The 25,684-nt window shown below is 35.0% G+C and overlaps 1 protein-coding gene across 4 annotated transcripts in view; it reads left to right on the forward strand.

Annotated features, from left to right (window-relative positions):
- Positions 1-849: 849 nt before the first annotated feature.
- The window catches only part of LOC106878600 (uncharacterized protein C3orf18), a 37,701-nt gene continuing 12,866 nt past the window's right edge, over positions 850-25,684 (forward strand). The window contains exons 1-5 of one of the 4 annotated variants that reach the window (XM_014927860.2): positions 851-1,068; positions 4,262-4,334; positions 10,512-11,029; positions 13,628-13,653; positions 20,076-20,205. In XM_014927860.2, coding sequence (XP_014783346.1) covers positions 10,793-11,029; positions 13,628-13,653; positions 20,076-20,205 — 393 coding nt within the window. In that variant the 5' untranslated portion in view covers positions 851-1,068; positions 4,262-4,334; positions 10,512-10,792. Of the gene's footprint in view, positions 1,069-3,583; positions 3,914-4,261; positions 4,335-10,511; positions 11,030-13,627; positions 13,654-20,075; positions 20,206-25,684 lie in introns of those variants that run through there. The other 3 variants (XR_001410518.2, XM_014927859.2, XM_014927861.2) reach the window with 3 other exon arrangements.

Genomic DNA, 25,684 nt, shown 5'->3' on the forward strand with positions numbered 1-25,684 from the left:
TGAAATTAACGTGCAAGTGGCTGAGCACTCCACAGACACGTGTACCCTTAACGTAGTTCTCGGGGATAGTCAGCGTGACACAGTGTGACAAGGCTGACCCTTTGAATTACAGGCACAACAGAAACAGGAAGTAAGAGTGAGAGAAAGTTGTGGTGAAAAAGTACAGCAGGGTTCGCTACCATCCCTTGCCGGAGCCTCGTGAAGCTTTAGGTGTTTTCGCTCAATAAACACTCACAACACCCGGTCTGGGAATCGAAACCGCGATCCTATGACCGCGAGCCGCTGCCCTAACTACTGGGCCATTGTGCCTCCACACATACATACATACATACATGTGCTTGATGCTATTGTGACTTTTTTTCCTTTTTCAAACACATCCCAGGTATTTAGGCTGATGTGCAGCAATGATGGGTATGGGTTTTTAGAACGAAGATTACGCTAAGATCCTAAAGACTGGGGTTAGAAGATGGGAAATTAGACAGAATAAACCCGCCTCTTCTTTTGCCCCATTGTGAACTGAGAAGTAAGAGAATGCTGTCTCCTACTCCACCCCTTGCATGCCTCTCTTTACCATTTCCATCACTGCCGTATAGCTGTCTTCTGTTCTTATCAAATCAATAAACCTTATATGCACAAAATACACGCACACAAACATTCAGACACAGACACACACTACAAACATACACACTCATTCATTCAAACAGACGTACATGTTAAAGAGATGTTTTAAAAATTCATGCCTTAATGAATACACGCAGATATCTGAGGTATTAAATGTGCGTATATATATATAACACACTGTACAGGGATACCCCCAAAACCTTACCAGAGAAAGCAGTACCCGGTCTGGACTGTGACATCACTTCCGGGAAATTGAACTCGGGATGTCGTTAGCAGTCGTCTATAACAACAGCAGTTTCTCTTTCAGCGATATTGTACCGTCGTTGCGTCTGCTGCCATTCACTATCTATTTTTTACAGTGTCACTTATTCTGCAAGACATCTCATGCCGATAGAAACATTCTGTTCCCATTTCTACAAACTGATGCGTCTATATCAGTAATTTAAGGTACTTTCTTTATCCATTCATTCATTCGCATATAGTCTGTTTTCAGGTATCGTGTTGTAGTCTTCACAACACCTGTTGAACATTAACAGCTTCTCTAGAGACCGTCGTGAGAATATAAACTGATTAATATTAAAGGAAGGTGACATCGATTCTTATCATTACAGAATGGTACATTTTTGTTTTGCTGAAGCTTTTGAACATACCCTTTTATTAATATGGTTTGATTTTCTAGCATCGACTAACACTGCTATCCTGATGCCTGTAGGCATCCTCCACTCGTCAATTTTCTAAAGAACTACCTAAAATAAGGCAGTGACTATACACACACACTGACAGAAAGTAAATTACGATTGAAGAATAATTTTCCGATGTAAAGAGAAAACATGTTGATATTCTTACTGCTTATAATTATTAACAATGATAATGTTTTGTGTTTATACGTCGTATTAAAATGATTTCACGTAATATCGAAAACAAATATTCCCTACATTAGCCTTCACAAATAAATCAAAACCAAGTATTTTATCGTTAAAATCCTTGTTTAATATATTTGTCTTTTTGCTTGAAGGAATCCCCGTGTTTTTCGTTTCTAGTTTGTACTTACAATAGATGCTAAAGAGAAATTAACTTCGTCTTTTAAATAAACATGTAATCGAAGAAAATTGTCCGTTTGAACTAATCAGCTGCTTTGTGTATCAATAATCTAAATATATTTGGCACCAGTTTCTACACAGTAGAAAACAGATAATATCAAGCATCTTCTGCCTTTTTATTTTATTTATTTATTTATGCATGGTTTTTGTAGTATAAATCTAGTGTGTATGTAAAATTTTTTAATCTTAATTTTATATTGACCATTTGAGCTATTTTCTCTCTACTATATATATATATATATATATATATATAATGTCCTGTACCCAGATATGCACCTATACATACAGGTGGATGTCGGTATGCACATACCTGTACGTATATATGCATATACTCATTTACTTTTATATATATATATATATATATATATATATATATATATATATATAGTAGAGAGAAAATATATATATAGCAGGAAAGAAAATAGCTGAAAATGTCAATATGAAACTGAGAAAGATTCAAACACCACACACACACACACTATATATGTATGTATGTATATTATGGATGGATAGATAGATAGATAGATATAAATCTAACGTTTCTAGTTGTCGATGCTGTTTATAAATAGCCTTGATGTGAAACCTTTTGTCATATCACGGATTAAAACCGCTATATTTATAACTTTATTCCTAGTAAGCTGATAAATCTGAAGCTTTGTAAAATTTGATATAACTAGATGCTTTTGTTTTATTTATAAATCTGTAAATGTAGGGTTCCTCGTTTTTTTTTTTTTCTTCAATAACCCTCTACAGTTTATTTATCGTTATCCTTTTTGATTATAATTTATTACTTTCGTTTTCTCGTCACCGACGCACCTGATCTGAAATATATTTCTTTTCATAGTTTATCGGTTCTCGCTTTTTATTTTATTACGAAGGAAGCAGGTGTTTTTTATGTTTGCATCTTATCTAAACAAATGCAGCTACTTGCTTTATCTACAAAATTCATCTTTTTTCGATTTACTCTCATTCTCACATGTCTACTTTTTTTTCTTAATGACAGATTCTGCGAATTTTATTAATATTAATGAAGTGTTATCCTGATAATATCTGTTTTCTCGCGCGAACAAATAACCAGAAAATTGTATAATAGGCATACTGCACTCTGTTGTTACTCCACGTGCTTCCTTGTAATCTGCTGCAGAACTGAGTTCTGTCCTTATAGTGTTGAGCATAAATGTTTGATTCCTGCTGTTAACGAAGATCTGGTTCCACCACTTGACACAGTTATATACCGTTTGCCCCAGAATTTATTTTACTTTCATTATTGAATACTTTCGTTCTTAATTATAACTTCGCTAGTTCTTAAAAAGATGTTTTCTTTGCTTACACCACGGCAATATTATATTTACACTTATACTTCGTGACTGACCAGTTAATTCTCAGTAAATAAATGTGAGCTGTTGTTTTTTTTTGTTTTTATTTTTTTTATCTTGAACATAAAATATTTATTCAGGTTTATCTCTAATATCAACAATCAATGAATAAAAGACCAGTGAAGTTCTGATTACTTCTAAGAGCGAAATACTTTAATATTGAAAGTAAAATAAATTTTGTAATTCCCTGTTTGTCGTGCTATAGTACCTGACAATTGTGTATTAAAAGTCAAATGTTAGAAACGTATCATAGTAATCATGTAATAAAACTTTACTATCCCGTTTATTTGGTTGTATTATCCAAAGAAACATTGACACAAGTGATAGTCATTGTCATTCATAAGTTCTCGTTATCTTCGATTCTGCCATTTCTTTTAGTGATCAGTAGGAACTACGCAATTCAAAAACCGAAATGCTTAACTGTAGTCACATGAAAGGGCCTCTGTAAACGGGGACCATTTTAAATGTAACAATTACAATTAATTAAATTTAAACTTAGTAAGACCTTTATTGTGTTGCTATCTTTTGAGCTGTCTTAGTTCAACTCTTTCGTTACACCTAACATAACTGTATTTTGTAATCTGTATGGAAATCAAAGGGAAAAGAGTGACATCTGTTTTGATTTGCTTTTTTCTTTATATATTCAAAACAGATTAAAACTTAAGTCTTGTATGTCGATTAGCAGTTTTCAATATCCATACTGCAGAATCTTGTGTGAAGCTTGCTACTTAGTCAATACTTTTTCATGCGTGTAAAAATCCAAGAAGCGTGGGAGTTCTATGACTCCCCTGGGGTTCCTGTTATTGCGTGAACAAGGTGAGTCAATAACTGCAGTAGAGGTGTTTTACGTTCTTCAAATCAGCTGTAGCTTTCAAATATATTTGTGTTATATTCATCGACCCAATTGAAATCTGTCATCTATTAATATTTCCGTTTAAAATGGAAAGGTGTCTCGTGATCATATTTCTATATTATTCTAAGATATCATTATTGGTTTGTAAACATTGAAGGTGTTCTGTGGTAGCAAAAATTAACAGGTTATTTATTTTAAAACTTCAGCATTTATTGTTATTATTATTATTTTATTTTTTGCAACTTGATTGACAGAATATGTAACGTTTAATTTATTAAACCTTGTAGTTAATTTTATTATCTTGTATTTAGCTACGCCCCTGCACTTTATGAGTTGAAATTCTATCGATGTCAACTTCGCCGTGGAGTAAATAGTGTAACAAAGGTAATGTTGTAGAATAACGTCGGAAATTATTCACCAAAAACTAATTTCAAAACATCAATTTTTTTTTTAATTTTACCCACTTTCTGTAACTTTTTTTGCTTTTCTCTCTTTTCGTTCTTTTTTTTTTTCTTTTTTTCATCTTCTTATATTTACATTTTTTAAACATCTATAGACACAAAACTCTGCCAAATATTTTAACTTGTGAATATTTTTGCATAATCGTATTGTACCTTGTAATCTTTTAAAATATGTAAATTCAAAAAAGAAATTTCTTGGAAAAGGCAGAAACGAAAAAGTTGCGGGGAAGCACAATTCTTTTTTTTTTAACTAAAAATGTTAATGTTTTTCTTTTTTTATATAGACAGAACCATAATCTCAGATGTTTAAAATATATATAGGAAAGAAAATAAATTTGGAAAATTTCGGAAAAGTAAAAAACGAAGAATTACAAAAAGGGGCTATTAATAAAAAAAAAATTTTAATTAGGATATGGAAAAAAGATTGTTTAAATCATATAGATCTTAAGAAATTACAGTTTTTGGTTGACTACATAATATCTGACTATATTCTATAGGATTACCTTGATCAAGTAATGGGGTCTGATTTTATATTCTGATATTGCATCCTAATCATATGTTCTACATGTTTTATGTTCAAACCAGCTAGTTCTGGCATCTTGTTGGCTTGCAATCATGAGGTAGTGGACTCAGTTCCTGAATTGGACTGTCGTCGCTGGTACCAAACTGTATCGGCCTTTGCCTTTCCTTTGAATAACATTGGTGGCAATGAGAGAGGTAACTGGTATGCATGGGCAACTGCTGGTCTTCCATAAACAACCTTGCATGGACTTGTGCCTCGGAGGGTAACTTTCTAGTTGCAATCCCATTGGTCATTCATGGCCAAAGGTTGGTCTTTACCCTTTTTAAGACATGCTTTATTTCCCAAAAATGTCTTTAAAAAATCAACCCTGGTGCTGTATGTGAAGTTAGGCCTCCCATAAGCTTTAACCCTTTAGCATTCAGATTACTTTATTAAATGTAATGCTTATTTACTCACATAGTTTTAAATTAATCATGCATTGACTTAAAACTTCAAGATTTCAATGATGTGATAGTCTGTTTTTAGAATGACATTTTAGGAAAGGTGTGAGAGGCTGGATCTGGCTGGTTTGAATGCTAAATGATTAATGCCTGAAAACCATTTTTTTTTTTCTGAATATGTGCTACTGAAATTGAAGGTGCATTAAATATGTCCATGTATGTTTTATGCCATCAAATACAGTAACCTTCCCGTTAATTATAGTAATATCTTGAAATGTTGCATCAGAAATCCGAGTACAATGAGAGAGATAGTGATTTAGGTGCTGAGGTGTTAATGACCAGGTAGCCTTCACCTCTGCCACACTGTTATAAACCACATGATTCAATGACAGTATTACCATGGTAATGTCATTTTGTAACCACTATTATGAAAACAGCTGTGACATTTTTAGCCAATCAGATCACATTTAAAGTACATTGTTATCAAAATTGATCTTCCCCCTACAATATTTGTAACATTTTCCAAATGTCTCTTGATTTAAATGTCAATGATATTGATTTATCGTCTGGAAAACCATGAGATAGTCAAAGTACTGTGACCACATTTATAGCTTATATTTGTTGGGGAAATACTCAAAATTTTCTTATCTGTGTCTAGTACTATCTTTTGGATCATTTCTGTTCACCTTGACTCTAAAATCTTTTACAATGTCAAATAATAAACTAAAAATTTACCAATGACATGAGCACAGCTTTATAGTTAAGCAGTTTTATTCACATCTGTGTTGTTCTAGGTCTGATCTCTCAACACAGCACCTTGAGCAAGTACCTTCTACTATAACTTCAGGTTAACCAATACTTTATAAGTAGAATATGAAAGACAGAAGCTGGCTGTCATTTATGTGTCAGTATGTATCACTGATATCCAAATCCAGCATTGAAAAATCTTTAAGTCTGGTGCTTTACAATCAGTCCTTGAGATATTTATTCATGTTAATCTTGCCATCAGAAATACTGAGAACCTGTGATTGGTCTATAGAAAACCTTTAACCAACAACACTATTACTCTTTTACTTGTTTTAGTCATTTGACTGCGGCCATGCTGGAGCACCGCCTTTAGTCGAGAAAATCGACCCCAGGACTTATTCTTTGGAAGCCTAGTACTTATTCTATCAGTCTCTTTTTGCCGAACTGCTAAGTTATGGGGACATAAACACACCAGCATCGGTTGTCAAGCGATGGTGGGGGGACAAATACAGACACACAAACGCACATATATATATATATACATACATATATACGACGGGCTTCTTTCAGTTTCCGTCTACCAAATCCACTCACAAGGCTTTGGTCAGCCTGAGGCTATAGTAGAAGACACTTGCCCAAGGTGCCATGCAGTGGGACTGAACCCGGAACCATGTGGTTCGTAAGCAAGCTACTTACCACACAGCCAACAAATAAACGACATTGGAGAATAATTTAGAGGGAAGCTTTACATTACACTGCAAATACACACACATACATGTAAGTGTTGCACATAAGAACACTCAACTCCAGTTTCATAGAGTTTGCTATAATACAAGAATTACTGCCAATCACTTTTTTAAATTGTTATAATCAGTGATATTTGTGAATCTCATTGTCGTAACTTTAATCTCAGTACAACATTAGTGAGATTACAGTTACTGCTCTACTTCTATAATCTACTTTTACCTCATCTTTGTAAATTCTCAAAGACCCTGGCAAAGTAGATTGATGGCTTCAGTAGTGAAGCCATGAGAATCACTGAGAATATTAGATGGTACCATCATGTTTCCAACAAAGAAATGCATGTGTGTACACATAAGCCCACAGCCTCCCACCGCATAGCTATCCATTGCAGGCACTGGCATGAATATGTCCTCTGTCTCTTACTAGATCATCCTTCCAGGGCTTTACTCTCATTTAACACAGAAGCTACGGCCTAGAAGAGATCTTGTCCCAAGCCCCATACCAGATGGCTAGATATGATTAAGGAAGTTCTCCAAAGGCTCGTCATTACCTTAAAGGATGCAGAGGGTCTAGCAACGGTGAGCATTGGTGGATCTGGTCAGCTCTTTGCATGATGACATCCCTGGGACCACTAACCTGGGATGACCCCAGACCCATCAAGCAAGAGCATGAAGCAGCAGTAGCAAACAGTGTGTGTGTACATGATTATGTACACACAAAATACATATGCACACAACAGGCACAATTCACATTGATCAAATTTCATTCGCAAAATATTGGTCAATCTGAGGCTATGTTAGACACTTTCCCAAAGTGCCATGTAGTAGGATTGAACCAAGAACCACATTGTTATGCAGCAGACTTCTTAACCTCACACCCATGCACCTCTATTTTGGGATAACAAAATGTGTCAGATTCCGCTAGAGAAACAACACACGATGTATGTATGTTTTTGTATTTAAAGCAAACATTGTTGACATAAATAAGTATATACTCCGTTTTATAAGTATCTTCGGTACTCACAATTCCCAGAATTTCTTCAACTCAGACTAAAACCTTTAGTGCAAAGGCCCCTAAATAAATAATAAAGACGTACACATGTATTTAATGATATTTGATTTCTCACAATTGCTGCTGTTGGTTTGATAATTTTGATTTGTGTCTGTGTGTGTGTGTGTGTGTATATATATATATATATATATATATATATATATATATATATATATATATATATACTTTATTTGTGGGTTAATAACAAGGCTACCATTGGTTTCATGCTGAGAGTAGTCTCGGCAATTATCAAGCCTGCATCATGGAATGTTGGTTCTTGTCTCTATCTTTGATTTTATATGATATGATATTTATATATACACACACACACACACACACAGAGAGTCCAATGAAGGACTCTGGCCGAAACTTCAAAGTGACAATCACTGCTTTGTGTTTAAGAACAATAAATTTGTACTCTATCACATATATACTGAGTAATCAGTTTAATGTAATTATAACAAAAATAAACATTAATATATATATATATATATGTATATATATATATCCTGTAACCCAATGAAGAAGCTTCTACTTGCTTTTTCAACCTACTCTAAAGAGCAATTGAATCTCCATCACTCACTACTGTCTTGGACACAATGGATAATAATGTCCAAAATACACAATGCTTACAACAAATAAAAATATAAAATTATGAACATTATGGTTTTGAGTGTGCTGAATATCCTGTTATGAACTATCTAGATGTTATTTTAGCCAAGAGCTATTTCTCTTTTATTATAATTAAAACCCACTTAGTGCTGTATAATTTGACAGTAATTAGTAAATTAACTTTGTTATTGTATTTAAATACTATAAAAATCTTCCTTTTTCTAGAAGTTTGTTCCTCTCTCTGTCAATTAAACTTTGAGTTCTAAATAGAACATGAGCTATTTGTTTCACCATGATGAGTAAAATGTTGTAATTTCCCATGTCTTTGTTCTAATTACAATGCCATTCTGCTTAAAGTCTACTGCATCTACTTTTCTACATTCCATAATTTTCATTGTATCTTGTTCAGATGCACACCACAAATTATGTAGAAAACTCTGTACCACAGAAATGAGACTGCACCTAAAACATTCCCAACAGACTTCAACATACCGAATCCCTGTGTCGACAATACTGTCTTGAAAGTGTACAGGCATGGCTGTGTGGTAAGAAGTTTGCTTCCCAACCACATAATTCCAGGTTCAGTCCTACTGTGTGGTACCTTTGGGAAAGTGTTTTCTACTATAGTCTCAGGCCAACCAAAGCCTTGTGAGTGGATTTGGTTGAGAGAAAGTAAAGAAAGCCTGTTGTGTATGTGTGTGTGTGTGTGTGTGTGTGTGTGTGTGTGTGTGTGCGCGCGTATTTATATATGTAATATAGATATATATACATATGTCTGTACATAGATGTACCAGGTTGAGTAAAAAGTAAGCAACATTTTGAAACATGAAATTCTTCACAATATATTTCAACAATATGAAAATTTTATTCATCGGAGAAAGTACCGTTACAATCAACATACTTTTGCCAGTGAGTTACATGTTTGTTTATTCTGGTAACATAAAAATCTGGAGTTCTAGAGCTGATGAACTCTTTGAATGCACTTTCACCCATGGTTTGATTTTTGAATTCCTTCTCTCACAGGAAATCATCAAGGTGTTTGAAGAAGTGGTAGTTGGTAGGAGAAAAGTCTGGGGAATAAGCTGGGTGGGGAAGAACTTCGTAGCCAAGTTCCCTCAACTTCTGGAGTGTCATTAGTGAAATGTTTAGTCGAGCATTGTCATGAAGAATGATTGGCCCTCTTCTGTTGACCAGTCTGGGATGGAAGAGTAGTAGTTTGTCGTTCATTTTGGCAATTTCATTGCAGTTTGTTTCTGCAGTAATGATTTTTCTGGGTTTTAAGAAGTTATAGTGGATGAGTCAAACAGTCACCATAACCTTCTTTATGAAGAGCTCAGGTTTAGGGAAGGTTTTCAGTGCTTCATTTTGGTCCAACCACTGTGAAGAACATTTTTTTATTATTGTACAGAATCCACTTTTCATCGCAAGTTACAATACGGTTAAGAAATGGATCCGACTGGTTACAGAGAAGTGATGAGCAAATTTCATATCTGCTCATTTTCTGATTTTCATTCAAATCATATGGTGTGTGTATATATATATATATATATATATATATATACACATACGTAAATGTGTGTATGTATGTATATATATATATCATCATCGTTTAACGTCCGCTTTCCATGCTAGCATGGGTTGGATGATTTGACTGAGGACTGGTGAAACCGGATGGCAACACCAGGCTATAATCTAAATTTGGCAGAGTTTCTACAGCATATATATATATATATATACACATACGTAAATGTGTGTGTATATATATATATATATATATATATATATATATACATACACACAAATGAAAGAAAATTGAATTAATAACATTCTTTATTGAAATATCCACTTTTGAGTGGTGAATATCTTATCTTTGAATATTAATACTGCCTCTGTCGCTCTGTTTATCTATTATTGTTTGTTATGTGTTATATTTATTATATATTTATGTTATGTGTGTTATCTTTATGTTTATATAATTTTTCAGATGTGAGGATAACTTCTGAAACTCTCTGAGGTAATTATCCATTGGTGTACACATTGCATTTACTATCAGACCCACTGCAAGGAGGATGGTGTTCAAACAAATGTTGTCCAAGGAAGTATACAGCATGTGTTCAACGCAGTTAATTTATAGAGCAAACAGAGATTCAGCTTGAGCGCATAAATGTCACATTGAAACTTTTCCTCTCTTAACTTTGATCACCAGCATGTCTCAACTTCACTTCTGACTCCTCCATGACTTTGAATTTCTTTTACATTTAAATAATGTCTCTAAAATTTGGAGCTGCTCAGGCCCCAGCTGAGCAAGCTGGGACTCCTCCGACTAACTATGTGATCAGGGAACCAAGTCCCCCGACCAGCATATTGGCTACATTACATGCAACCTCTACAGTTTCAAGCAGTACCTCCACAATATCTACTGAGTTAGAGGGAAAACATACCTGGGCATATATTTTAGTGCCTCTTGGAGCAATTGTTTTCCTTGGGTTTGTCATCTTTCTGGTAAGTTCTGCATTTATACTGTTAATATGTAATCAGTATGTTATAGGAAGTAATAGCAATGCAAATGGGACATCAAATAGGAAAAATATCATTAAGATATTGAGATATTACCTTACAAATATGTAATTATTCCTGATATTTTGAGTTAAAAAACTCCTTTTCAAAAGCTTTAAAAGACAAGAATGATATATATATTACATGGCCATTCTGTTAATACATGTTATTTTTCATATTTAATGTTTTATCTACATTGCTGTTACTTACTATAATACACTTATTTTCTACATATTCTGCAATGTTTCATGCAAGCTATAACATTCCTTTAACGTTGTTAATGTTTCATAGCTCAGTCATTTTGCGACTCTGTGATATTATGAACATTAGCTCAAATACTCAGCTTTCCAAACATGAACTAAATCCCAAATTGTTACAAATTGCCAATCAGAAGGAATTAAAACTATCACTTAAACAAATCAATTAGAGAGTTTCAGTGCAATTATTCGACTTATTAGAAAGAGCAACCAAATTTCTTTCAGTCATATTTTACTGTTTTTAAAAAATGACATATTAGATAACACTGTGTGACACAATTTTTGTTGTCCTTGGGTAGCAGCAGCTAATATTTCCTTCAAACTTTGCATTTTTTTACATTCATTCAAACCCCAAAGAACCCCTCCCAACATATGGCTATGATGCTTCCCCACTTTTCTTGCTCATGGTCAGAGGTGTACATATTGTCAGTCACTAAGGGACATGCTCAAACGGTTAAAGTCAAGCAAATCTATAGCATTGAGCAGAATATTTGCTATAACGGTATTTCTGCTTCAGTATCTCAGCGCTGAATCTGTCTGAAATGTAATGGAAAATTGGTCAGTTTGAAAACATTGATGTCCAGGTCACAAAAGCAAAGTTTGAAGAGAATAGCAATCATTTCGTTTGACTTCTAGATAGAAGCAAGTAGGAAATAACACTTAGTGATGAAAGACGAAAAAGAAATTAAAATTTTGTCAGACAATGTAATGGCACAGGTGTTGCTGCATGGTTAAGAAGTTTGCCTCCCAACCACATGGTTTTAGGTTCAGTCCCAAGGTGTTGTGCAATGGAACTGAACCCAAAACCACGTATACAAACAATTGTCAAGAAAGCATATACTACAAGAATGACTGGCACCTGTGTTGGCAGCTCATAAAAAGCACTTTCAAGTGTTGGGCCTCATGGAGGCAATGGCAAATTACTGAGACCTTTGGCAATATGCCATGCTTGAGAAGAAAACCCATCAAGCCAAGTGAAATCGTAGTTGTAGCAGATACTAGTGTCATGCAAATGGCACCCGTGCTGGTGGCATGTAAATATTCATTTTTGCCAGCTGAATGGACTGGAGCAACCTGAAATAAAGTGTCTTGCTCAAGGACACAACATATCACTGGGAAATGAACTCATGACTTTACAATCAGGAGCTGAATACCCTAACCATGAAACCACATACTACAACCTACTATCACACAACCTACTACCTTAAAAAGAAAAGAAAAGAATAAAGGATACAATGGTAAAAACTGGAATACTTCTGATCAGAGATCTGTTTGGTTAGAGCTGACCTGGGATAAAACAATGGCTTTGTCATGAGTTTATTGAACCAGATACTCTTTTACTCTTTTACCTGTTTCAGTCATTTGACTGTGGCCATGCTGGAGCACCGCCTTTAGTCGAGAAAATCGACCCCAGAACTTATCCTTTGTAAGCCTAGTACTTATTCTATCAGTTCTTTTGCTGAACCGCTAAGTTACGGGGACGTAAACACACCAGCATCGGTTGTCAAGCGATGTTGGGGGGGGACAAACACAGAGACACAAACATACATATATATATACGACGGGCTTCTTTCAGTTTCCGTCTACCAAATCCACTCACAAGGCTTTGGTCAGTCCGAGGCTATAGTAGAAGACACTTGCCCAAGGTGCCATGCAGTGGGACTGAACCCGGAACCATGTGGTTCGTTAACAAGCTACTTACCACACAGCCACTCCTACGCCTAAATTTTTGTATGATTTGGCATAAAAGTCAAAAGTTCAGTTCTGTCATTAATTCAGTGGGATACAGTTGTCGCTTTGTTTCAATTAGTCAAGATAAAAATTCTTCTCATTGGTAAATGATTGTCTTAGAAGAAACCTCCAGCTTAAAGGAGATAAAGAATTTCATAGGCCTGCAAACTAGTTCTATCATAGGAAAATTTTGAAATTAATATCAGTAAATTAAATAAGGTGACAAACCATCAGAATTGTTAGCATGTTGGGCAAAATGCTTAGAAGCATTTCATCCACCATTACATTCTGAGTTCAAATTCCATCGAGGTTGACTTTGCCTGTCATCTTTTCAGGGTCAATAAAATAAAAGTACCAGTTGAGTACTGGGGTCAAAGTAATTAACTGAACGCCTTCCCTGAAATTGCTGGCCTTGTGCCTAAATTTGAAACCAACATCAGTAAACCAAATACATTATAATACATTCCTTGCTATGTTACAAATCTTTAAATTGAATGTTGATGGGTTCTTAATTATGAACCAGCACGGTCATTAAAATCTGTATTTTTTTTTCCAGATTGTTGTAATACTGAAGAAAAATAGGTAAATTGTTTAACTGGTGTTCACTCAATGTTGTCTTGTGTCTAGTCTTCTATACTTTTAGTAAGCTTACTTGTGCTGTTGTGTACCAGTAATTTCTCTTCCTATCTTTATTCCCTCTTTTTTCTTTTTTATACTCAGTTCTCTCTTTCACACTTTGATAATTATCAGTTGATGTCCTAATTTATTATTTCCACTTATATTCAAAATTAAATAGTCAAAAAGTTGTTGGAGGGGCTTGCCTCCATGAACAAGGCACATAGTCTTAATCTATTCAGTCTAATGTCAAAGTTCTTTAATAAATGGACTCTGCTAAAGGTTCATAGGTGCCTTTAACTGGTCTGAAGATAATTTGTCTCACCATTCAAGGAGGTTCTGAAAAGAGTTGGTGCTTCCCTAAGTCATTAACCTTTTCACTATGACCATGAAATTTCATGGTCATTCAAGTAATAATATTAAATATCTACCAAAAAATAGAGTTGGTATTTTCTGTTAGTCATGTGGCTTCAATAAACTTGACACATCTCAACAAAAAATTGCTTCAAGCATGACATTCCTAAACAAAAGATAAATTTGTTTATAAAACCTATTTCCACAGTTAAGAGTTGTGAAATTTTGAGTGGATATATCTGAGTTTCACAGTAAAAGAGTTAAACCAAGAAAAAAAAAAAGAGAGAGACAAGTCAACCCCCATTTGTTGTTTTCTTTTTAAGTCTTGTATTTATTCTATCAGCCACTTTTGCTGAACCGCTAGGTTATGGAGACAAACAAACCAACACCAGTTGTCAAGCAGTGTTAGGAGATGAACACAATGACACACATATACACATATGCATACATACATGTTTCTTCCAGTTTCCATCTGCCAAATCTATTCACAAAGCTTTAGTCAGCATCAGGTCGGGAAGCAAATTTCTCAACCACCTATTGTATGTAAATGTGTTTAATACACTTCTTACCCACATATTAAAAACTAGATGTAATCTCTTCAACCTCCTGGACATATCTTCCTGCCATTGCGTCTGTACGTCTACAACAACACTTGACATAAACCCTGCTAATCTCACTCAAGTTTTTCTGGTCGGATTAACAGGTTTAGTGTGATAGCTATGATAAAATTTTTCTATAGCTTTGAAGTGAGGGTGAATCACCTCAGTTTTTCATGCATGTCTTTTCTTAATGTTGAAGTATTAGTCTGCACTACTCCGAAATTCCAAGTCTGATTATTTGTTTCTGTGTTAAAATAGATATTTTACTGAAATTAAATTGAATAAAAGATATTATTATTCTATTTAGGTCGGCTGGATTTTATTGTTATTTGTATGACACAGCTAGTCTTCTCCGCTAGACATGCTAGTATTTATAGATCGATCAATCAACGCAGATATATATTGTAGAAATAAATCCAGTCAGTAATCTCATGTCTATAATTTCAAAGCTACCTTCTAATTGTTAAGTGAATCCATTGTTAAATCTCATTTCATCCATGAAGCATTATGTCTATACTGCTGAAATATGTCGTAAAATATATTCATAAGTTAAACTTTACTGCAGTGGAAGCACATGGCTTGTTTACTCAGATGGGAAAAATAAGTAATCCTGAAATGAACCAGCATCCCATCCGGGTGGGGAATATACAGAAACCCAGAAACCAACCCTATTAGTCTGTATGACTCAGAAAAGATCTTTATCCTTTACTCTTTACTGCACACTATCTTCTTTTATTCGTTTCAGTCACTAGACTGTGGCCATGCTGGGGTACCACCTTGAATTTGCTTAAGTCAAATGAATCGACCCCAGTACTGCTTTTTTTCAAGCCTGATACTTATTCTGTTGATCTCTTTTGCCAAACCGCTAAGTTACAGGGACATAAGCACACCAACACCAGTTATTAAGCTGTGGTAGGGAACAAACAAACACACATACACACACGCATATATATATGTGTGTGTGTATATATGCAACAGGTTTCTTTCAGTTTTCATCTACCAAATCAACTCACGAGGCTTTGGTCAGCCTGAGGCTATAGTAGAAGACACTTCCCCAAGGGGCCATGCAGTGGGACTGAATCTAGAAGCATGTGATTAGGGAGCAAGCTCCTTACCACACAGCCATGCCTGCACCTATAGACATTAAATATATGTTGAGGCCAGTAAAGTTGTAATTTTCTCCCCAATATTTGTCTGATTAAACAGGAACAGTTTGATATGACAAATATCCATTGTATTGTTGCTGTATATGAATGTAACTAGTAACTTATCACAAATGGTTGGCTCCATTTTTTTACTGTTGTGGTCATATATCCCATCTAATTTTGCAAATCAGAACACAATCGACAATTCCTAACAGTATAGAAATCTGTCACATAACAATAAACTAATATCAGAGTCATATTATTTGATCCCAGGCCACAAAGAATAAATTAAATTTTTTTTTCTATTTTACTGACTATTACAGTCTGCTGGGTATTTTCTTTTATTATATATATGTATCCTGTGAAGATGTGTGGCTTAGTGGTTCAGGTATTCGGCTCAATGAGTTCAATTCCCAGTGACACATTGTGTCCTTGAGCAAGACACTTTATTTCACATTGTTCCAATCCACTCAGCTGGCAAGAATGAGTAGTATCTGTAATTCAAAGGGGCCAGCCTTGTCGCCTTCTGTGTCACACTGAATCTCCTTGAGCACTACATTAAGGGTACACATGTCTGTTGAGTGTTCAGCCACTTGCACATTAATTTCACGAGCAGGCTGTTCTGTTGACCGGATCAACTGGAACCCTTGTCATAACCAATCGAGTGCCAGTTTGTAAATATGCATTTTATATGTATTACATATGTATTATATATGTAATAATTAAATTATATATTATGCAATTTATTGTGTCTTGTTATACATGTAATCTTCCAGTCCATTGTAGAATTGTCTTGTATGAAACTGGTCCTCGGTGCAAAAATGGTTAGGGAGAGCTGGACTAGACAGAATACTAACTGACTAAAGTTTTGTTAGCTTGCAGTGCTAAGTTCAACTTGAAGAATTCCAAGGTCTGGTGAATATGGTATATGATAGAGAACTTCCAAGTTCAGTTCCCATAACTTGAGTAGCATTCTTTGTGCAACATGTGGTCAAGCATTGTCTTGCAGGAGAATTGGCTTGTCTCTATTGACCAATTTTGGTTGTTTGATTGCAAGTTTACTCATTTCATCCAATTGGTTGAAGCATGCATCACTGTAATTGACTTACCAGGTTTCATGAAGCTGTAGTGGATGACACCAGCGCTGGATCACCAGACACCATTAGCATTTTTTGGTGAATATTCTTTTTCGGATTGTATTTTGGCACTTCATTTCTCTCTAACTACTGTGCAGAATGCTTACTGTTATTGAAAAGAATCTATTTTTCATCATACATAACAATACAATGCAAAAGTGATTTGCTTTTATGGCGTGTCATTTGATGCTCATTCAGTTTGTGTGGTTAGCCACTTGTCCAGCTTCTTTACCTTGCCAATTTGTTTCAGATGGTCCAATACAGTTGGAAACAAAACATCATACCTTGCTGCTAACTCACGTGTAGTTTGAAATGTATCTGCTTCCACTACAGTTTCCTGATCATCATTATCCACCTTGGTCCCAGGTCTACCATGGGGCTGATTTTCTAGAGTAAAGACCAGAACTTCTCAAACCATCGATGTAGAGTGCGCTCATTTGCCACATCTTCACCAAAACACCTCATTGATGTTTCGAGCTGTCTGAGGTGCATTGGTTCCACAATGGAACTCATATTCATAAACAACACGAATTTTTTATCTATTCATGGGGTCACAAAATTTGATTTACAAGAGAAAACTCACAATATAATCAGACACCATGAATTGCATTTCGAAAAGTGGTACTGTAACTCTTCAATGTTATAAAACAAAGAATTGTCAGGATAAAACATTAGAGTTAACGACTGTCAAACTTGATGCATAAGAAAATCAGACATTTCATTCTTAATAACCTGATATATTATCAAACATTACCCACAGTGTGTGTGTGTGTGTCTTGTGGTCTCTCCTGTCGTACACAACAGATGAGTTTTCTGCAGTTTCTTGCTGAACATTCTCCACACATGATTAATAGTGATCAAATATTTATGCTTACTCTATCCACCAGATCAATATTGCCTATACACATGCACAGTGCACCACGCATAAAATGTCAAGGTGATTGCAGAGCAATGTGAAATGAATTGTCTTATTCAAGAACACAATGTACCACTCAATCCAAGAATTGAAACCATGATCTTGTTATTATGAATGCAAAACCTTAGACACTAGACCATGAATATATACATATTCATTTGTGTGTGTGTCTTTATTATATATAAGTTAAAGAGAATTGTATATACTGTTGGATACTTCTTTTGTTGACCTGTACTCATCAACTGATTGAATGAAACATTGGTTTGGGTATGAAATCTTGTTTACCTATCATCATCATCATTTAACGTCCACTTTCCATGCTAGCATAGGTTGGACGATTTGACTGGGGACTGGCAAACCAGATGGCTACTCCAGACTCCAATCTGATCTGGCAGAGTTTCTACAGCTGGATGCCCTTCCTAACGCCAACCACTCCGAGAGTGTAGTGGGTGCTTTTTACATGCCACTGGCACTTTTTACCTATGGAAAACCTTATTAAAAATTACAATTTCTAACACTTCTTTTTAGCAATTTTATATTTTTTACACCACAAAATATAATCCAGATGTAGTTAGCGTGTAAAATAGTATAATATCTGTTCTACAAAAGCAATGAATTAAATGTGAACAGAAATTTTAGTTTCATGCTTGAAATGACTATTCAAATGGCTTAAGTTGCATCAATGAAATGCCAATGATTAATTTATATATAAGTTTTTTCATGTATATTCATGTAGCATGGACATATGCATATTTTTCACATTTCTGCATACGCATATCTATTTCTGTTCGTGCATGTGTGTGTGTAAGGTAAATCTATACACATCCTTTATGTGATATCCCTCACTCTTGTAACCTCCCTCTCATCTTTTCTGTTTCCTTTCCTCACTTTACTTTACTACCTTTCAGCTTTTCCCTCTGGAAGATATGCTCTTTTTCTCTCTTGTTCTGCAAGGTGCATGTGTATTTTCCTACTAGCTAATATAAAGAATATTTAATCAATATCTATATCATCATCATCATTTAATGTCCACTTTCCATGCTAGTATGGTTTGGACGATTTGACTGAGGACTGGTGAACCAGATGGCTACACCAGGCTCCAATCCAATTTGGCATAGTTTCTACAGCTGGATGCCCTTCCTAACGCCAACCACTCCGAGAGTGTAGTGGGTGCTTTTACATGCCACCGGCATGAAGGCCATTCAGTGTGCTTCAAATGAAATTTTGAAGAAATTTAATGAACCAACAAAATTAAAGACAAAACTCAGAATAAGGGAAAAAGGGAATTTTTAAAGTAACAAATTATACATTTCTTTTTTTTTTTTAAATTTAAAATAGATTGCTTTCCCAAAATGTTATTACACCCTTTAAAATAAAGCACACACAACTTACACACAAAACTCTAGGTATTGTAGGAAACGGTACAAGTTTTTGTATTGGTCAATGATATAAAATATAATCAAGACTTAGTTTTGTGGATGTGTAGGACACACCCACAAAACTTTAGCTTGGGAGAGATCTGAGATTAAACACTAACTTACTAGTCAATTAGTGGGAGCCAATGTAGTGAATAAATACTCTCCCCCAAAAAATTGCTGGCCTTGTGCCAAAATTTGAAACTCTTATTTAGACTATATTTTTATTCTTTTTTTTATTTTCAACAGAGCTGCTAAATTTAATGATTCATGGTACAAAACCATGATTCGTCATTTGCTTTTCTAAAGTTAAAAGTAATTTATAAAATGGAACCCCGAAGCAATGCTGTGGGTACTGATGCTACATAAAAACCGCTGGTTCTGGTGCCATATAAAGTGCACATAGTAGACTCTGTAAAGTGGTTGGCATTAGGAAAGGTATCCAGCTGTAGAAACCAAGCTAAAACGTTTTCATAGCAAGGCTAAAAATACACAAGGATACCCCAACTCACATCATAAGTAATTGGTTCAAAGATTTCCCCATGTATTTTATGTGATTTTTCACTTCACTGTTGGTTTTTAGGTATTTAAAAAAATTTTAAGACCAATTTAGATCAATGTAAAGTCAAATAAATTGACTGAAGTTGAATTTATTTTCCTCATTAATTTCTTAAAAATAAAAAAAAACTTTAAGTCAAAGAAAGACACAACTCAAAATGGTATAAGTTGAGATCTGCCTGTATTTATTGAATATATGATTGTATCATTGTTTACAAGTTTAATATGTTTTATGTAGACTGAGAAATTGTGTTGTTTGGTAACAGGTTAGACAAACTTCGGCACCATTTGATGCCATTGTACAGTTTTGATCCAGCTGCTGTAGATGAAGACCAAGATTGGGAATGTGAATTATTAGATGGAGATAAAGAACAACATGTTGCCCTGAGATCTGAGGTTAGTATTTTTTTTATTACAATATTCCATTGCTTCATTTTCTTTATTACAAAAATTGCCTGTAGTGTTAGCCTTTATAACTATATATATATATATATGGACATGTCTGCACATTTTCCATTTATCTTATCATTGTTTCAATGGTTCATGTCTTTGTTCTACCTTGTTTTTGTTGCACTTTCAATCAGAATACATTGGTAAATAATAAACACGGCTGTGTGGTTAAGACACTCACTTGGTAACCACATGGCTTTGCGTTCAGTCTCATGATTCTGAGTGCAACATCCCAACCATTAAGTCACATGCCCTCATACTGCATCTTCAAATGGATAGTAAACCTATACAAAGCTTGAGTGAGACCCACAATAGAATGTTTACACATCTGGCACCCGTGCCTATAGCACATAAAAGCACCATTCAAGCATTGGGCTTCATGGAAGCAGTGACTGGTGACTGAGATCTTTGGTAATATACCATGCTTGTATAGACCTGTCAAGCCAAGTAAGACCATAATCGTGGCTGATGCCAGTGTCGGGTCAGTGGCATGTAAAAACCACCCAGTACACTCTTGGAGTGGGTGGCATTAGGAAGGGCATCCAGCTGTAGAAACTTTGCCAAATCAGATCAAAACCTGGTACCAGCTTCCACTCAAACCATCCAACCCATGCCAGCATGGAAAACAGATGTTAAACAGATGTGGGAAGCTGCTGCTATTGGTCTTACAGATATCCTAGACCACATATAAAACATACCTCCGACTGATTGGCATCATCAACACACTCCCATCTCTGACCCTTAGACTGTAATTCATTTCCTCACTCTACTCCTTAGAAATGGCTGATCCTGTGTTCCTTCTCACTCTCCCATCTTTCTCACTCTTCTGACTTCTCATCACACATATTGTGCTCTCACCCAGGCCACACACTATCAACTTTTCCATTCCTTCATCCCCACAACACCCTCCGTCTGGAATTCCCTCTTTGCCCATACTTTACCTGCAACTGATGTCCATTAGTTATTCAAGAACCACATCAACTGTGTCAATCTCTGTCTTGTAAGCTCTTCAAAGGCCTTGAGTACAAACCTCTTCCTCCAGATCAGACCATTAACAATAACAGTTCTGCATTAGAACTAACTATACCATTTGTATACTCTTTAATCATACACACAATACTCTATCAGATTTATTTTTCTGAACCATGGCCATTTCTCTGTTGCTGGGCTTTGATGGGTGACATTTTTCATTAATATTTCAATCATTCCGCCTAGGTCAACTTTGCCTTTCATCCTTTCAGGGTCGATAAATTATGTATCAGTTGCATACTGGGGTTGATCTAATCGACTGGCCCCCTCTCCAAAATTTCAGGCTTTGTGCCTAGAGAAGAAAAGGATACTTCAATTTTTCATTAAACATCAATCTTAATTCAGCCATGTTTTCATATTGCAAACTGTTTAATATGATCTATCTCTTGTGGCAGTTGTTGACTTGGATACATGTAACAGATATGATTGATTGACCTGCTAAAAATAGCAGCCAAATTTCTCTCAAATCATACCCAACTGTTGTAAATAAAGTTAGATATACCGAATGATGTTGGTAAATGCAAGACAAAAGGGGTCACACCTAGAATCCCTTTTACTCATAAGTTTGTTTGATTAGTGCTGATCTGAGGCTAAATGTTAGCAATAACATATCCAATAAACAAACTCAATGACTGATCTCTGGAAGAAGCATTCTCACATGTATTCTAAGTCAATTGTCAATAATTCACAGCATGCACAGCCATGGCTGTGTGGTTAAGAGGCTCACTTTGCAACCACATGGTTTCAAGTTCAGTCCCACTGTGTGGCACCTTGGGCGTGTGTCTTCCACTATAGCTCTGGGCCAAACAACACCATGTAGGTGAATTTGGCACATGAAAACTGAGGAAGCCTGCTCTGTGTGTGTTTGTGTGTATGTCTCTTACAAGGCCTTATGGTACATAAAGAAAACACAGTGGGCTTCTCTGTATACAAACATAATCCATTCCAGAGCCTTGTTCATTACATGAGTAATTAAAATGCATATAAACGGGAGTAACCATTCCAAGCCACACTCAAACTCCAAACAATTGACCCAGAGCTATAGCAGAATACATTTGCCCAAGGTGCTACACAGTAGCATTCTTAATCACACAGCCATGCCTGCAATTATCCTCTCGTTTTTTTTTGTTTTTTTTTTAAGATAGTAGGATGAGATTTTAGAGAGCTTTCACAGGTATTTCTAAGCAAGCTGAGCAACCACATAGCACTTCCCTCATTGCCTCATGTGTTTTAGTTGTCCGGCACTATGATGGTGCTCAAGCTTACTCAGATCTTCTACAGTTTGAAAGGCCATTTCAGCCAGCAGACACCAAAGGTATAATACATAAATTACTTTTTTCTTCTATCAATATCAAATAAGAACTACATAATTATCAAATTATTTCATGTTATCATCATCATTATTGCTTGAAGAAAAGAGGAAGGGTTGATTGGTTGTGTAGACTAGTGGCCTATGGTGGTTGTTGTCATTTAGTGTGCTGCCACACTGACCATACTATGACTAACATTAGTATTACTCAAATTAGGCACACAAACTGTGTATTTCTATTCAAAATGCAGGATCCAAAATGTAAATGTAACACAATAAATGTAAACCAACATACAACCTTTCAGAATTCGACCTAACTTAAGTTTTGTTTTTGATCTTAATTTGTTTTCAAAACTAATAAATAATACACTTTTAGAAGTCAAAGTTATACGATGATATAGTAAGAAAAAATTCATGTAAAAAGAATTAGTTTTAGGTTAAGAATTTTAAATTAATTTAAATGTACAACTTCTCACCACAAAAAGTGAACATGCGACCATTCTGTCAAAGATGTCGCACATCCTTTGCCATTAATTTTTTGCCATTCTCCCATTATCCTACAATACGCTTGGTACCATATTACGATACAATGCACTGTGAGGTACACAGTATTATTTCAGGACACCCACTTCCACCAAATTTCAAGCAGGGGTATAACAAAAGTTTTCCATTATGATTTGTGATTAAATTAACGAGTAAGGTTAATATTTATAATGAATTTGCCATTTTCAATGGGTGTGCAGAGCACACCTGGAATATATGCCCCTGGTGTAGACTTCACCTCTGATCAGTGGTAGTAATCTCTGATTGGCTGGTTTAGCATCCTGGCATGTGAATATTTTGAAGTTTACAAAGTGTGTGGGCCAAAAGTCATGCACCAAAACATTTGACATTTTATTCTTTTTATTATTATTATTATTTTTCATTGTGTTCATCATTATAAGTACGTGTTTATTCATCATTATTTTATTTATTTTATTCAATTTTAGAAAAAAATTGAAGCATGTCTCTGATAAATTCCAGAGCATATTGGACATATTTTGTACATGACTTTTGGCCCATTCTGTATTTCAGAAATACATGAAGCAGGGTGGAGTACAAATTCCAAAGAACGGTACTCCCTAAAATAACAACACTTATAATTTTGGTTGAAAAATTTAGGGAACATCATTTGCAGGAAATACAGTATGGGTAATGAGTATTAATGATACAATGGCAGAGTTATAGATAAAACTGAGCAAAGACAAAGAGCTTGTTGTTGTAGTCTGAGTAGACTCAGTGAGAGTACATATAGCAATGACTGAGCAAGAATTGGAGATATTTCAAAAAAAGAGTATTTAAAAGTTTCAAACACATTGTTTTCCTCTTGAGTGTAGTATAGGATCCCACTGACTGTGTATGGTTGGGTGCGTTTGGGGCCTCATAAAAACTTAACAGTAGCTCAACACTGAAATATTTTTTGAGCTCCATTTGTTTTACTAAAATATTAGTAAATATACTATTAAATGATTACCCAGTTACTTGTCCTTTGATATCATGAAAGCTATTCTGAAAGTCTGCTGATCAACTATTACACCTGTCTCATGAGTGTGTTTTATTTACTAATCTTTTAGTTAATAAAAAAAATTGGCTGTCAATAATAGGAAAACACCAAATTAAATCTCTAGACGCAGTGTAGTATGAATCTGTTAAATTTGAAATAAAATTTCGTAATTATTCCAGTTAAATGTCTATCAAAAGTACAAGGTGTATTTTATGCAAGTCACTTTGCCTCTATAAACTTGACATATCTCAACAAAAAACAGTTTCCAACATGACATTCCTCAACCAAAAGCTAGACTGATATATTAAAACTGATTTCTGCAGATAAAGATAATGAAATTTTGAGGGAGTATATCTGATTTCCACAGTAAAAGGGTTAACATATGTAATGATGGGTATATTTTGTATTGGAGTTGTTTGTGTGATGTGATGTGATGTGTGGTTACAGCAATGCTGAGAAGTGACTTGAGACAGTCAATCCCAATGTGCATTGTGATGAGTGTATATTTTATATTGAGAATGGTTCTTTGATATGACATTTGAATTTTAGCATTTAATTATTAATAACAATTTATTAAGCATCATTGGAAGATGTAATGATGATTGCTGTCATTCACCAAAGAATTGCTGGATTTAAAAGATGGGGTGAATTAGCACATTATTTCATAGGAGTGCAAGAGGCTGGTTGTCATTGATAAGAAGGAGTATTAAATTATGGAATGTGACAGATATTTTGAAAACTTCAGAATTTCTGTAATGAGGAAGGTTTGTAAGTTTCTGATCCTTAACATTCTGGATTTATCCAGAGGAGAGAAATTTGGACAAGAGATTTGCATAGTTTATCAAAATATTTGCTTATAATTACATGCTGCAATTAATTGAGGTGCATGTAATGAAAAATATATGGTTGGAAATAATTGAGTAAAATAGAGACAGGATAGTAACTTTTAAGTTGTGGATTTTTTTGTTTTACTTTTTTACTCATCTATCCAAGAGAAATATTACATTATATTTCCAATAATGCTGAAAGTGTGCATTCATTTATCCTTAAGTTTGCTAATATTGATTTTTATACTCAATATTTGATTTTTGTTCTATACAAAATCCTTCCAAGTAGAAGCTCTCTCTGAGAGTAATATTTCTAACTATGACTGTCATTTATCACTGAACAATAAGCTAACAGTTATAAAAACAAAGGAAGTGAACGACTTTCTCTTTACTAATTCAGAACTGTTTTTTACAAAATCTAAAAATATTTCTGTATTGTCTCCAGCCAAGCAGTATCTCTGACACTATTTTTAGATTGAATGAAAATGCTGTATCTATGTACCATCTTTTGCTATAATTTAAGTTTCTGTTAGGCTAAAATAGTGAAAGAAGCAGCTTTGGACTTTATTATCGAATAATGTTAAAGAATGTGGAGGTGCAATGGCCCAGTGGTTAGGACAGCGGACTCGCGGTCATAGGATCGCGGTTTCAATTCCCAGACCGGGCGTTGTGAGTGTTTATTGAGCGAAAACACCTAAAGCTCCACGAGGCTCTGGC

The sequence above is a fragment of the Octopus bimaculoides genome, chromosome 4 (genome assembly GCF_001194135.2).
Source record: "Octopus bimaculoides isolate UCB-OBI-ISO-001 chromosome 4, ASM119413v2, whole genome shotgun sequence".
NCBI lineage: Eukaryota > Metazoa > Mollusca > Cephalopoda > Octopoda > Octopodidae > Octopus > Octopus bimaculoides.